Below are 12,228 nucleotides of genomic sequence, written 5' to 3' on the forward strand. Positions count from 1 at the left end.
AAATCGAGGATCCTATAGATCGCCTGTCCTATTTAGTGAAGATACCCATGAAGGAGAAGTGGGATTACAAGTAGCATCCCCTTTATCTCAAATCAACAGGATCTGCGACAGAGGTGGCAATACTCTGACTCAAACATATGCTGTGCTTCTGATTAGGCGATTGATACCATTTTCAAGAACTAGATTTGCAGCTCTTGCTTCTCACTCGTGCAATCTTCATTGAAATTCATCAACATTGAATTTGTCTAAAGGCTGGATTCATGAACATGCACATAGGCAGCCTTAGCAGTGCGTATGATTCAATAGCAGTTGCATGTTGGAGAATTGGGATTCCAGATAAGTGACTTTTCCTTTTTCACAGAATATTCATTAAAATGATGGTCATATATAGAAAGAAGGCCAACATTTCAGATTAGGCATTTTTCTTTTCTTATCCACTTGGTCGAGAACCTTTTCATAATTTATTTTCCAGTTTCAGTTGACCAGTGATCTCATTTATTAAAACCTAGCAGTAGCCACAATAGTTTCCAAGCTTGTGATGTGGTCTTACTTTTGTTTGTTCAGACACCACTGCTGGTTTCTACTCTCCATTGTTTTGTAGTGCTTGGTGCTGCTTTTTGGTTCAGAACTTTCTTTGATCTCAGATATGCAGCCTCCGACCATGCATGCCTTTAAGTTCTTTGGCAGGAGGCAAAATATCCATATTCTCTGTAACTTGAATTTCATGTATGTTTGTCAACAGCCTACGTCAAGCTATGGCTTGGAATCTGGGACAGAACTAGGGGCAACAACAAAGGCATCTTGGGTGGGACTCAATGCAGTAGCGGACAGTTTGTGGGACAGATAAGCACCTAGAACAGTATTAACAAAATGAGGAAAGAAATGTTCCTTACGTGTGAAAGGACCTGATAAGGCCAACGTAAGAAGTTGATCGAGGAGGACGTTTTCTACTGCTTCGATTCAACAGCACAGGTCATGTTCATGTTTCCCAGTTACTTTGTATAAGCTTTTATTGGTTTCTTTAGCTTTACTCCTGGCTTCAATTCACAGCTGTTTAAGATTAAGATATCAAATTGCTTATACCGTGGTTGTCTGTGTGTCGGGATACGTCAGAATTTCGACCTTGGCTGTGATGGTGCAATTGGAAATGGGGAAATATTGCGGAACTCAGAAGGACAGTGCTGATTCACATTTTAATCCATTTTCCAGGCTAATTTGGAATTACGCCAGATGGGTAATGGATACAGACCATCAAACTCACTTTTTGATAATGGTATTGGTACATATATCGCACAAACCTGGCTATGGAGGAGGACTGCTATATTAAATATCATGTATGGGAAACATTTCCATATGAGTCTTAAAGGATGATGAAATAAATGACTTGGGGTTTGCAGAAAGTAGGGGAATCAACATTCCCATCTTCTTGTTGGAGTGAGAGTCCTAGATTTGTGATTTTATTTCTTTAATTGTGACAAAGAGGATGAAATCAGTGTTTTGGGGTTCAGTGTGAGATAGTCTTTGACCATCCTTTCCTCATTTATAAGTTTTAGTTCTTGATATTTAAAGAAAGGGAACTGAGGACAGTGGAAGAACAAGTATGTGTTTGGAGTGCAGATAAGTGTCTGGTCATAAACCTGCCGCTCCTTCTGTGACCTCATTTTTATGGAAGACCTATGGGTTTTAGTTGTCTTGCCAGTCTCATGTTTTTTAAATTAAATATGAATAAAAATGCATATATATACATGCAGGAATTTTCAGCCAGCCCTCTTCATCCATTGGTCTGTTAAACATGTTGTTTCCGTCCACCACCGGTATACAGTAAGGAGCAGTGGGTCGGGTTCACCAGCCGTTGGCTCTTTACTGTGAGCGACAGCATTTTGTCTGTAGGCATGTGCACATCCTTCTAGAATGTAGTCCATTTAAGTGTCGGGGTAGGTGGGCCAATCCCTGATTTCTTTGCTTGTTGTTTATTTACTTATTCATTTTTGATATGGGTCATTTTGTTGCCCTTTTGTTTTTTCAGACAAATGCTATCTACTTTTGGATGGCAGCATGTTTACCTTTTATTACCTTTAAACTTTTAATTGCATAGGTTTACAAAAAATATATAAATTAAATAAAATCACAGGCTTCCCAAGGCTAAGCCAAATGTCTTTGCCAAAGGCATTTTTTTTAGTTCTTTGACAAGAGCTTACCTCTCTTTTCCATCTAGCAAGGTTATCCCAGCATATAGAAGAAAAGAGTCAGATGGAGCTACAGTGCAAAATGTTTTACATTTAGTACTCTTCTCAAAAGTGCCAGGTTATACAGTGTTGTCAAAAAACCCTCATCAGGCCACCCTACAGTAATAAGATGTTATTTCGGACATTGATTTCCAGCCACATTTCCATCCAAGCAGGTAGGGCCGGTGCCTGCTTATACCATTTCATGCTCTTATTCACGCCTTCCTTAATTGTGCTCAGTGTTGTGTAAGTGTGTCCTGGTGACATGTGACTGTCCTTTTCAGACGTTTCCTGACAGCCCACTGATGGACAGTTATGGCTCGTTAAGGCACACAGTACACCAGTTGCCATCAGTTGTAGCTCACAAAGGTAGGAAAATCATGCTTATCACGCTGGCGGGCTTCTCTTTTCTCTCAGCTGGCAGAGCACTGGCACCGTTTCTTGGGTCTTAGCACCTAGCTTCGCTAACAGCTTCTGAGCACACTGCACCTATCCAAAGTGATCTGATAACACTGGTCCCCAATAATAGGTAGCAAATGAACATTGCACAAGAGGGGGTGGTGTGGTCTAAATTCCTGGCCCCAGACTCAGACCATCTGGTGCCACTAACAGAAAATGTATGGTATCTACCAGTTCTAGTAGTCAAAGCACCTGCAACCAAAATATAATTGGGATATGGGTACATGACAACAGTACCAGGTACTGTGGGACCCTGGCCCTAACAAGGAGTCCTTTGGGCACAGGTCATAAGTAGCGGCATGTCTTAGTAAGTGGTAGGGGTCCAGAAACCTCGCAATGGTAACACGCGTCTATGCATCTTGCAGCCTTAAAGGGGGACTTGAGCACCTGGCTTCAAAAAGCGTGTGGTCACTAAGCACCAATCCAAGGATGTATGCGCATCATCTTCCAATTAAATGATCTAGGTAGTTTTGTCCCACCGAGTCCTGTTTACAGATTCTAGGAGTTTTTTGTTAGAGGGCCTATTACCAGAATAGAGCATTCATTTGTCTTTCTTATGGATCAGAAGCAAACAATAATGACTTTGTATCAGAATGTCACTGGCATCTGATTGTTTAAAACCTGCTGTACAACAGTGGCAGATCCGGAGCTGCGTAGGTAGCATAGAGCAGTGATGGGCCGTCCAGTATGGCCACTACCATATGTGTGGGTGGTGATAAGCAAATGGAGCTGTTCTTGACCATCAATGGAAAAGTCCAGTGGCAGATTAAAGGAGTCTGATCATCATCTATTCTGTAGACCTTATAGATTTCTTAAATGCGAGAGGGGGAAGTAAGATGCTTTTGTCCATATTTAGAGTTTGACAGATGGGCTGTTCCTTCACAATCCTGCCAGATGTCCTGTCCACTGTATTTCAAGTGCATTATAGCCTATGGCTTTTGTAATAGGGGGATGGGATCTCTGTCGCGTTTTGACAGAGTATTCCCTGTGCCTAACTCTAAATGAGGCCCTTAATAGTGAATATTTCAGGAATGCCTGCTTTCTAGAAGCTTCACTTCCTACCACTCTTGCTTCTCCCTTCAGTTGACATTTCGGGTCTGCTCCAGAACCTGGATCTGGGTTTGAGGGGGGCAACTCTGGCTTTCTTCAAGTCTCCCTTTGGGAAGCACTGGTGCTTGAGGGGACACATCTCTTGTAGTGTCTAGCTTCCATAGTATGAAATCAGCCCTTGCCAACTGTTGGGAGATGATCTGTGGTAAAAGGCGCAGTCCCTGCTACTCCTAGCAGGTTGAAAGTTGGCTTCTAGCCGCCATCATATTAAGTGGGGGAGGATCTAGCAACGTTTTTTCAATTTAAAGGGTGGATTGCATTATCCGAGCAGGAATGTTGGTTGCAGTGCAGACTTCATTGGCGCCTTTGCTCACGCAAGTGCTTGAAAATCAATGCTTGTGCGGTTTGTTGGCAGCCTCTATCCTGTGCCCTTTGCTTTGTACTCTACTGGTTCTATTAAAGAAGGTGGTGGGCACATCCAGGTCTTTTGCACAGTTCTCATGCCTCTCCAGTTCTCTGGGCTCTCTGATGCCAGACTCTGTCCTTTGCTTTCTGCCCATGATGCTATTGATTGCACTAATGATGGTAGTAGGAATGTTTTTGTATTTTTCTTCACAGAGCTCATCTTTTACTTTGGTCACCTCTAGCCATCACGCTTTCCTTGCTCTCATGAAAGCTGATAGTCAGACCTCTGAGGCTTCTGATCTTGCTTGTTTGATCCATTTCAGAAGAACTAGGATCTCTCTGAGATTCATGTCCGCTTTCAAAGAATATTGCAGAACATTATGAAGAGTCAAAAACTATTGCAGCCATTACCATGAATTAACCACTAGCAGCCTTTTCTAGGATGTAATAGATAAGTAATTTCCCCCTTTTTAGGGTGGTTGTTTCATTATTGCTTGCAAAAAGGATCCCTGAGGCTGCAATTGGGGGTCTTCATCTCATCATCCTATTTCTGCTGGGTATTGAAAGATAAACAATGGGCCTAACTTGGAGTTTGGTTTTTGGTGGTCCTGCCAGCACTACAGGCAGACATTATAGGAGACCAGTATCAAGCGATGTATTTGCGTTTACTCCTCACCATGATCAATAGTTTTGTGAGAACCACAACATACGTCCTGTCCGCCTCCTTATATAAAATTTGGCACTGTGTTCAGTTTATTTCATTTCACAATATTTTTAGGGAGTAATTGTTTTGCACAAAGTGCACCAATTTCTTGGCATATTCTCTAATTTCCGTAAGGCTCATTTTGTGCCGCAGTTCTGCAAATTACAAGCCACTAATTGGGAAGAAATATTGGTAGATTGCACAGAAATATTTCTGTTGGCGTTAAGGAAGTGCTAAATCAACATATATTTAATTCCTGCTGTATTACACACTGCTGCCAGTTTTCAGCTGAATTTGACATCTGAACTTTGCCACTAAAAAGGCGTTGTTTGTCCTTAGTAACTGTGTGGTGGTTAGTCTTTGGTTGATATCTTAACAGTCATCACTTTTTTAGTTCAGCGTTGAGTAGCAGAGCGAATCAGTATGCTGCTTATGCTTAACATTAGTTGTAATATTTTTTACTCTGATGCTGAATCTACTCTGGAAAAAATGAGTCCAAGTATGTGCCAAGCCTAGCTTTCACACTGCCGCCAGGATGCCATTCTAAGTTAATACGCTTAATTAAATATGTGTTTGAAGTGTGGATCCTTAAAGTTAGCGAGGTTAAAGCAAATTCAGTGCAAAGAAAGCTTCCATCCATACTTGTCATCATCTGTGATATCGGCTGCAGAGCTGGTATGAAACCTCTTTGCTGGCTGTGGCTGAAAGGCAAAATATTTCCAGGCTTCTCTACTTATGAAGGCGTTCCCATTTGATATCTTCCATGCCCACCAGAAGAAATGTGTGCAGTTGGATCAATACAGAATTGCCTCATTCATTCCTGCAAACCCACACTATCTTTGAGTGGCAGCACCTGAAAGGTTCCAGGGAATTGTTATTCCATTTGTTTAGATGTCCCAAAGAGGACTCCTGTGTGAAAGCTGATGGCAGCTCTAGTATGCGTTTCCCGCTCTGGGATAGAATGCCATGCTGGTGGTGGCGTTGAAGCCACTTTTGACTGTAACCGGACCAAATTAAATCTTGAGGATTCTACTTTCGTCACTTGCCCTCTCAATTAAACATGCGTGTGCATTGCTTGAGTCACAACCAAAGCCTTACAGGGTGAACTTGGACTAATGTCTTAGAGCAGCAATGGACCTGGCTGCCATTAACTTTTTCCAGGTGGTGTTTGAACGTAGTCCGAGGAGTCATGCTCTGACGGGTTTGGTTAAGGGTTTTGCCCCAATAATCCGGAGCAATTAGCATGGTCACTAGGTACAGGTTTTAATAGAATGAATTCCAGTCGCACACTTACAGTGAGAAGACAAGCTCAGTAATAATCTTTGTAGGAGAAACCTATTTACACCGAGGACTAGAGCCATTCTGAGTCTCCAGATCTTTAGTTACCGATTGTCCCTGCAAGGACTTACGCTTCACACCGCATACCCCCTCTTTTATGTAAGCAGCCAGAGAGACAAATTGAATGACATTTCCAAGCCAACAACTCAAAGTTCATGTAACTTTCTAAGCTCACTCTTAATTAGTTCCATGACATAGGTAAAGAGAGAAAAGAGTGATTGGTTCAGCACCGTTCCCAGATGGCAGTTAATGATCTCGGACAAATAGGTTACGATGACCGCAGAGTCTGGGCACCCCAGTCAGTTGCAGAGAGAAGCCCCTTACCTTTGGTTCATATGGATTTGTTTTTCACATGTTCATATACTCCAATTTTGAGAGTTGGAACAGTGTGGAATTGCAGGGTGTAAAGCAGGTATACACTGATGGTATACTACTGACCCTTGAGGAGTGCAAAGCACAGCTGAAGATTAAAGGGAAACATTGGTATTATTACGCTGACACTGGACATCACCACAAATGCAAAGCAAGGTAGGAGAGACTTATTTAAAAACCATCATGCAATCTCTATATATCCAAGTGATTGTCAAACTTACAATTTTCTATTTCTATAAAGTTATCTAACAAATTGTAAAAAAACAAATAATACATAAGAGAAATGTATATGTGCAAATAGGAAATGTCTCTTTAGAAAGTAATTGAATGAGTTTAGAAAAGAGATATACAGCCTGATTCATGAAAGACCCGTTTTGCGAGTCTTTAATAGCGATTCATAAGGAATCGCTATTACAGGCTCGCAAAACGGGATTCATGTAGGAATCGCAAAAAAAAATGCTATTCCTACATATTCCTTATTTGCGATTAGCAAATTGCTAATCGCAAATAAGGAATAACTCCCCATTCATTCCTATGGGCCAAAAGGCCCATAGGAATGAATGGGGAGTATTCCTTATTTGCGATTAGCAATTAGCTAATCGCAAATAAGATAGCGATTTAAAGGGTGCCAGGGGTGTCCAAAGGACACCCTGTAGCACCCCTTAAATGAAAATTTGAACAGGTGTTGCACACACACATGTCCAAAGGACATGTGTGTGTGCAACATGCAACTTAGTTTTCGCTATTTACCACGAGGTTTGACCTCGCGGTAAATAGCGGGCCGAAATTGCGAATTCGCAATTTTAAAATGGATGATGAATTGTATTTAAGGAATCTCAAATAGAGATTCCTTAAAAGTAATTCCTCGCAAAATTGCGAAATCGCTATTAGCGATTTTTGCATTTGGGATGATGAATCCCAAATGCAAAATCGCACTCGCAAAGGGCCAGATTCTCAGATTCTGGCCCTTTGCGAGCGCAAATCAGCTTGATGAATCAGGCTGATAGTGCCCAATTGTGAACATGTTGATATGTATTCAAAAAAAAAGAAAAAAGTTAGAAATGTTTATTGAGTATTATATTTGACTCTTCTAACGTTATAACAGATAAAACGTGACCGATAGATAGATACTGGAGATGGTGTAATCAGTTGCCTAAAAGCTCAAAGCTTCTGTGATGAGATTCTGAGTCCTATTTAAGAAATAACAAGCGTCACATTGCCAATGGACCCGATACTTATTATTTTGGATTGTAAGCCTGGAACTGATGACCTATCTTCATAATAGTACTGAGAAAGCAATAATTCCCACATGAGTGGTTGGAAAAATAAGGAATGCATAACAGTGGTGGGTGGTCTACAGACACCTTATGCCTGCTACAAACATCCCGTAGACAATGCAGTGCGCAGAGGAGGTGAGGCGTCGCGTATGCATGTGATGTGTCAGTTCCTAGAGGCGGTGCAAGTTCAAAGAAAGATAGGTAACCTACTTTATTCTTTCCCAGAGTGCTAAGTATCAAGATGGCAAATCAAGGCTGCTTTCATGAATCCAGCTATTGGCTAAAAATTGTCAAAGTATAGGAGGGCCATGTGGGGAAATGCCAGCTGATGAGTCAACCTTCCCTATCCTTGACACTGAATAAAGGGCATTTATATACTGGATGTAGAATCATTCTGTGTCTGTATCCTGATTTGTGTACTCTTAAAAAGCCAACAGATGTCGGAGTAGGCCCAAGGCTCACTCCACAAGGTTAAAAGTATTTATAGATACTTTTGTCTGAAATAACCTGTTCACAGACATTTGCAGAGCCCGTACCTTTCCCAAAAATTACCACATTGACTCTGATTCCAGTGGGAGATTTTAGTAAGTCAATCTTCTCAGCACAATTATTATTTATTATTATTATTATTATTATTATTTAAAATCTTATATAGCGCGCAGCTACCCTTGGGCGTCCCGGCGCTTTTCCAGACAACATCCGATGGTACTGGGGGACAGAATTAACGCACTATGCGGGAAACAAAAAGGTTTTAAGACCTTTGCGGAAACGCAATGTGCAAGATTCGGCGCGTAGTTTTAGAGGAAGAGAGTTCCAAAGCTTTGCCGTATTAAATGAAAATCTTCTCCCACCCGTACGGGCCTTTTTGACTCTAGAAACTAGCAAGAGATGTTTCCGATCAGAACGCAGCGTTCTGCTTGCTTTGTATGGCATAACTAGATTTTTTAGAATGAGGGGGCCTTTTCCTGAGCGGATTTTATGGGCAGTACAAAGTGCCTTAAAAGTCACTCTCTCCCGCACTGGGAGCCAATGCAGCGCCTTCAATGCCGGTTTCGCTGATTGCGTACTCGGGATATCCATAAGCAGCCTTGCCGCTGCATTTTGGACCTGCTGAAGGGTCTTGAAGGTGGATTCAGGGGCGCCCAGAAAAATGGCGTCACTATAATCAAGTCTAGATGTTATGAGACCCTGAATCAACAGCTTCCTCGATGTTGGCGGTAGGAGAGGGAAAATTTTTCGAGCCGAGCGAAGCAGGGCATAACACACTCCTGCGGTTTTCTTGGCTTGGGTGCGAAATGACAAGTCTGGTTCTAGCCAGACTCCCAGGCTCTTAATCGCTTCTTTGGGGGCCGGGAGGTCACCCATGCATCTCGGCCAGCTAATCGAAGGGAAATGGGGAGTTTTACTCCCCAGCAGCAATATTTCCGTCTTCGAGCCGTTCAGCTTGAGGAAAGATTCTTCCATCCAAGTATGAACATCCGACAGGCAGGAGTTCAAGGTGTCCGGGTTGTCGGCCAGATGGGATAAGGAAACCACCAGCTGCGTATCGTCAGCGTAGCTGACGATTTTGATGTCATATGGGGAAACTAAGTCCTCCAGGGGGGCCATGTAAACATTAAATAATGTAGGGCTCAGGGAGGAGCCCTGTGGCACTCCACACTGGAGGGGGATTGATTTAGATCTCTCACAGCCATCCCAAACCTGGTAAGTTCGTCCGGAAAGAAAAGATCTCAGCCACTGCAAGGCCACCCCGGACACCCCTACCTCAGCCAGCCGCCGAATCAACACCTGATGGTTCACGGTGTCAAACGCCGCACTGAGGTCCAGGAGGATCACTGCCACTGACCCTCCTGAGTCAAGAATACGTCTAGATTCATCGACGACCGCCAAAAGGGCTGTGTCGGTGCCCTGACCTGGGCGGAAGCCGGTCTGCGAGACCCGGAGGAGTCCATTCGACTCCAAGAAAGCTGATAATTGGTTGTTGACCAACCTTTCAGCAATTTTGCCGAGGCCCGGCAGCAGCGAGATGGGCCTAAAGTTCGACAGGTCCGTGGGGTCCAAATTGGGCTTTTTTAAAAGAGCCTTCGCAACAGCAGTTTTCCAAGTAGGTGGCACCACACCCTGGCCAAAAGAAGCGTTCATTAGGTCCGTCACGGGAGCTACAATGGATGCTGCTACCTGTTTGAGGAACCTCATGGGAACAGGGTCCATGGGGGAACCACTTTTAACCGATGCTAAGGTTTTGGCTACCTCGCTCACTGATACTGGGCCAAAGGAGTCAAGGTGGAAAGCTGTCTCTCTGATCTGAGTTCCCAAGGTCTGCTTCCCATTCCCATTTCTACTGGACTCCACCACGGACCCGATCTCTATTATTTTACTCGGTAAGCACCATTCACGCTAGTATCTTTGACAGAAGAATGCTGTCAAACGCAGACCCGTTTTTTAACGTGTGTCACCTTTCGTTCGTTTACAGATATCTTTTCTATAACAGCGTGATTACCATATTCGCCTGAATAGGTTTGCTGAGCCGTTTTTTTACGAGCACTTTATTCAATATCGTGACGATTTTAGTCACCCCTTAAACACTTTAAATTACTGCACGTTCCCAGTTAACATTGCCGAGCACACTTAAACACGCAACATTAGCATAATGATACACTATGAACACGGATTTTTCACCCCCCTCGCATGTGGTCACATGTTGAATACTGTTTGATTATGGGATGAACAAATGTGTTAAGATTTGCTTTTTGAAACTGTACTTTATTATCAATATTTCAGGATTTTACAGGGCCCCCGAGGAAGGGCTCCGCCCGAAATGCATTGGGCCAATGAGTTAAAACACTTGTAAATAATGAGAAGAATCATGAAAAAAATGCACAAGTAAAGAATAACATTGAAACTGATTTACACGCATTGCACCTTTATTTGAACTTTATTTGAATTGTTTGGATACCGAGTGCTCTGGGGAGACACTTCTCTTGACAGATCAGTGCATCTACGCATCCCATTCTCCTGAGACAGCCTAGGCTGGGGCAGGGAGTTTAAGATCTTCTCAATTTTTGTGTGGAAGAACTCTGCTAGCTCCGTGCATTTTTGTTTGTCATACGTGACAGCCGGCTCAGGAACTTTAAGCAGTTCTTTGACCACTTTGAAACTCTCCCTAGAAGAACTAGAGGCAGTTTTGATACGATCTTCAAAGAATAGGGCTTTCGCATGTCGAAGAGCGGACTTATAGCCCCTCATTGCAGCACGATATTCTTCTCTCCTAGGTAATTCCCATTTCTTCCTCCATAACCTCTCCATCCTTTTGCATCCCTTCCTGAGGGTGCGAAGTTCTACAGAGTACCACGGAGCAGAGCCAACTCTTTTCTCCCTCTTTTGAACTCTCTTTTTGGGAATAAGAGCGTCCAAAGAAGCAGACAGCCAATTGTTAATATTGGCGTCCGCCTTAACTGGGTCCGACTCGGAAGGGGGGGGCATGTCTTCCAGCTTAGAGGTCCAGTTGTTAACCGTTAGTCTCGACCAGGCTCTATCAACTAGGAAGGCCTGCTTGGCACTTGTAGGCAGTGGGTCAATTTGCCAAAGTGCTGATACCATAAAATGGTCTGACCATGAAAGGGGGAGGGCAGGCCTAGCTGTGAAGCGGGGAATGTTGGAGAACATCGGGTCGAGTAGGTGTCCCTTTTCATGAGTGGCCCCAGAATTAATTAGGCCCAACTCACACTCTTTTAAATCGCCCTGGAGGTCATGAGCTGCTTGGTCAGTGGGATCGTTGAAGTGAAGATTGAGATCACCTAATACCATGAAATTAGCCGTAGATGCGGCCAGGATCGTCACTGATTCCACAAGGGAGCTCACAAAATTAACCAGAGCGCCCGGCGGCTGATAAATCAGTAAGCCTGATATCGAAACTGTCGGGGATATCCGAAAAGCGAAGTGGCAGCTCTCACAGTCCGAGAGTAAGCCATTCTGCGCCCTGCATACAAACAAGTTCCTGTATACAATAGCGAGGCCGCCCCCTTGCCCCTCTGGTCTATCCACATGATAGATAAGGTAGCCCGGCGGAAGAGCCTCCACAATATCTGCATCGGAACTGGGAGTTATCCAAGTTTCCGTTAAAAACAAGAGGTCTAAAGCAGAGTCTTGAATGAGTACATTGACTTCTGTCGAATGACGTGGAAGGGATCTACAATTCAATAGACCTACAACCAAGTTGTTCTTACCTTTATTAGCGAGATTGTTCATCCCTACCCCACCGACTGAAAGGGGAGAAGGGCATTGAATAGGGGAGTCGTCGCTATCGGTAATTGTGTGACTAAGAGCCATGAGTTCATCGCGCTCATAAGAGCACCTCATGGGATAACATTTAGACAGAGTATCTGGCCCTGGGCCCGTC

At 43.4% G+C, this 12,228-nt stretch overlaps 1 protein-coding gene across 4 annotated transcripts in view; it reads left to right on the forward strand.

Annotated features, from left to right (window-relative positions):
* The window catches only part of FLVCR2 (FLVCR choline and putative heme transporter 2), a 505,902-nt gene that overhangs the window by 452,342 nt on the left and 41,332 nt on the right, over positions 1 to 12,228 (forward strand). For 2 of the 4 annotated variants that reach the window (XM_086937519.1, XM_086937520.1), the window contains exon 11: positions 2,510 to 2,594. The exons of the other annotated variants lie outside the window; for them this stretch is intronic. In XM_086937519.1, the coding sequence (XP_086793645.1) occupies positions 2,510 to 2,594 (85 nt within the window). The remainder of the gene's footprint in view (positions 1 to 2,509; positions 2,595 to 12,228) is intronic. 4 annotated transcript variants of the gene reach the window in all.

The sequence above is a fragment of the Lissotriton vulgaris genome, chromosome 9, assembly GCF_964263255.1.
Source record: "Lissotriton vulgaris chromosome 9, aLisVul1.2, whole genome shotgun sequence".
In the NCBI taxonomy this organism is placed as follows: Eukaryota; Metazoa; Chordata; class Amphibia; order Caudata; family Salamandridae; genus Lissotriton; species Lissotriton vulgaris.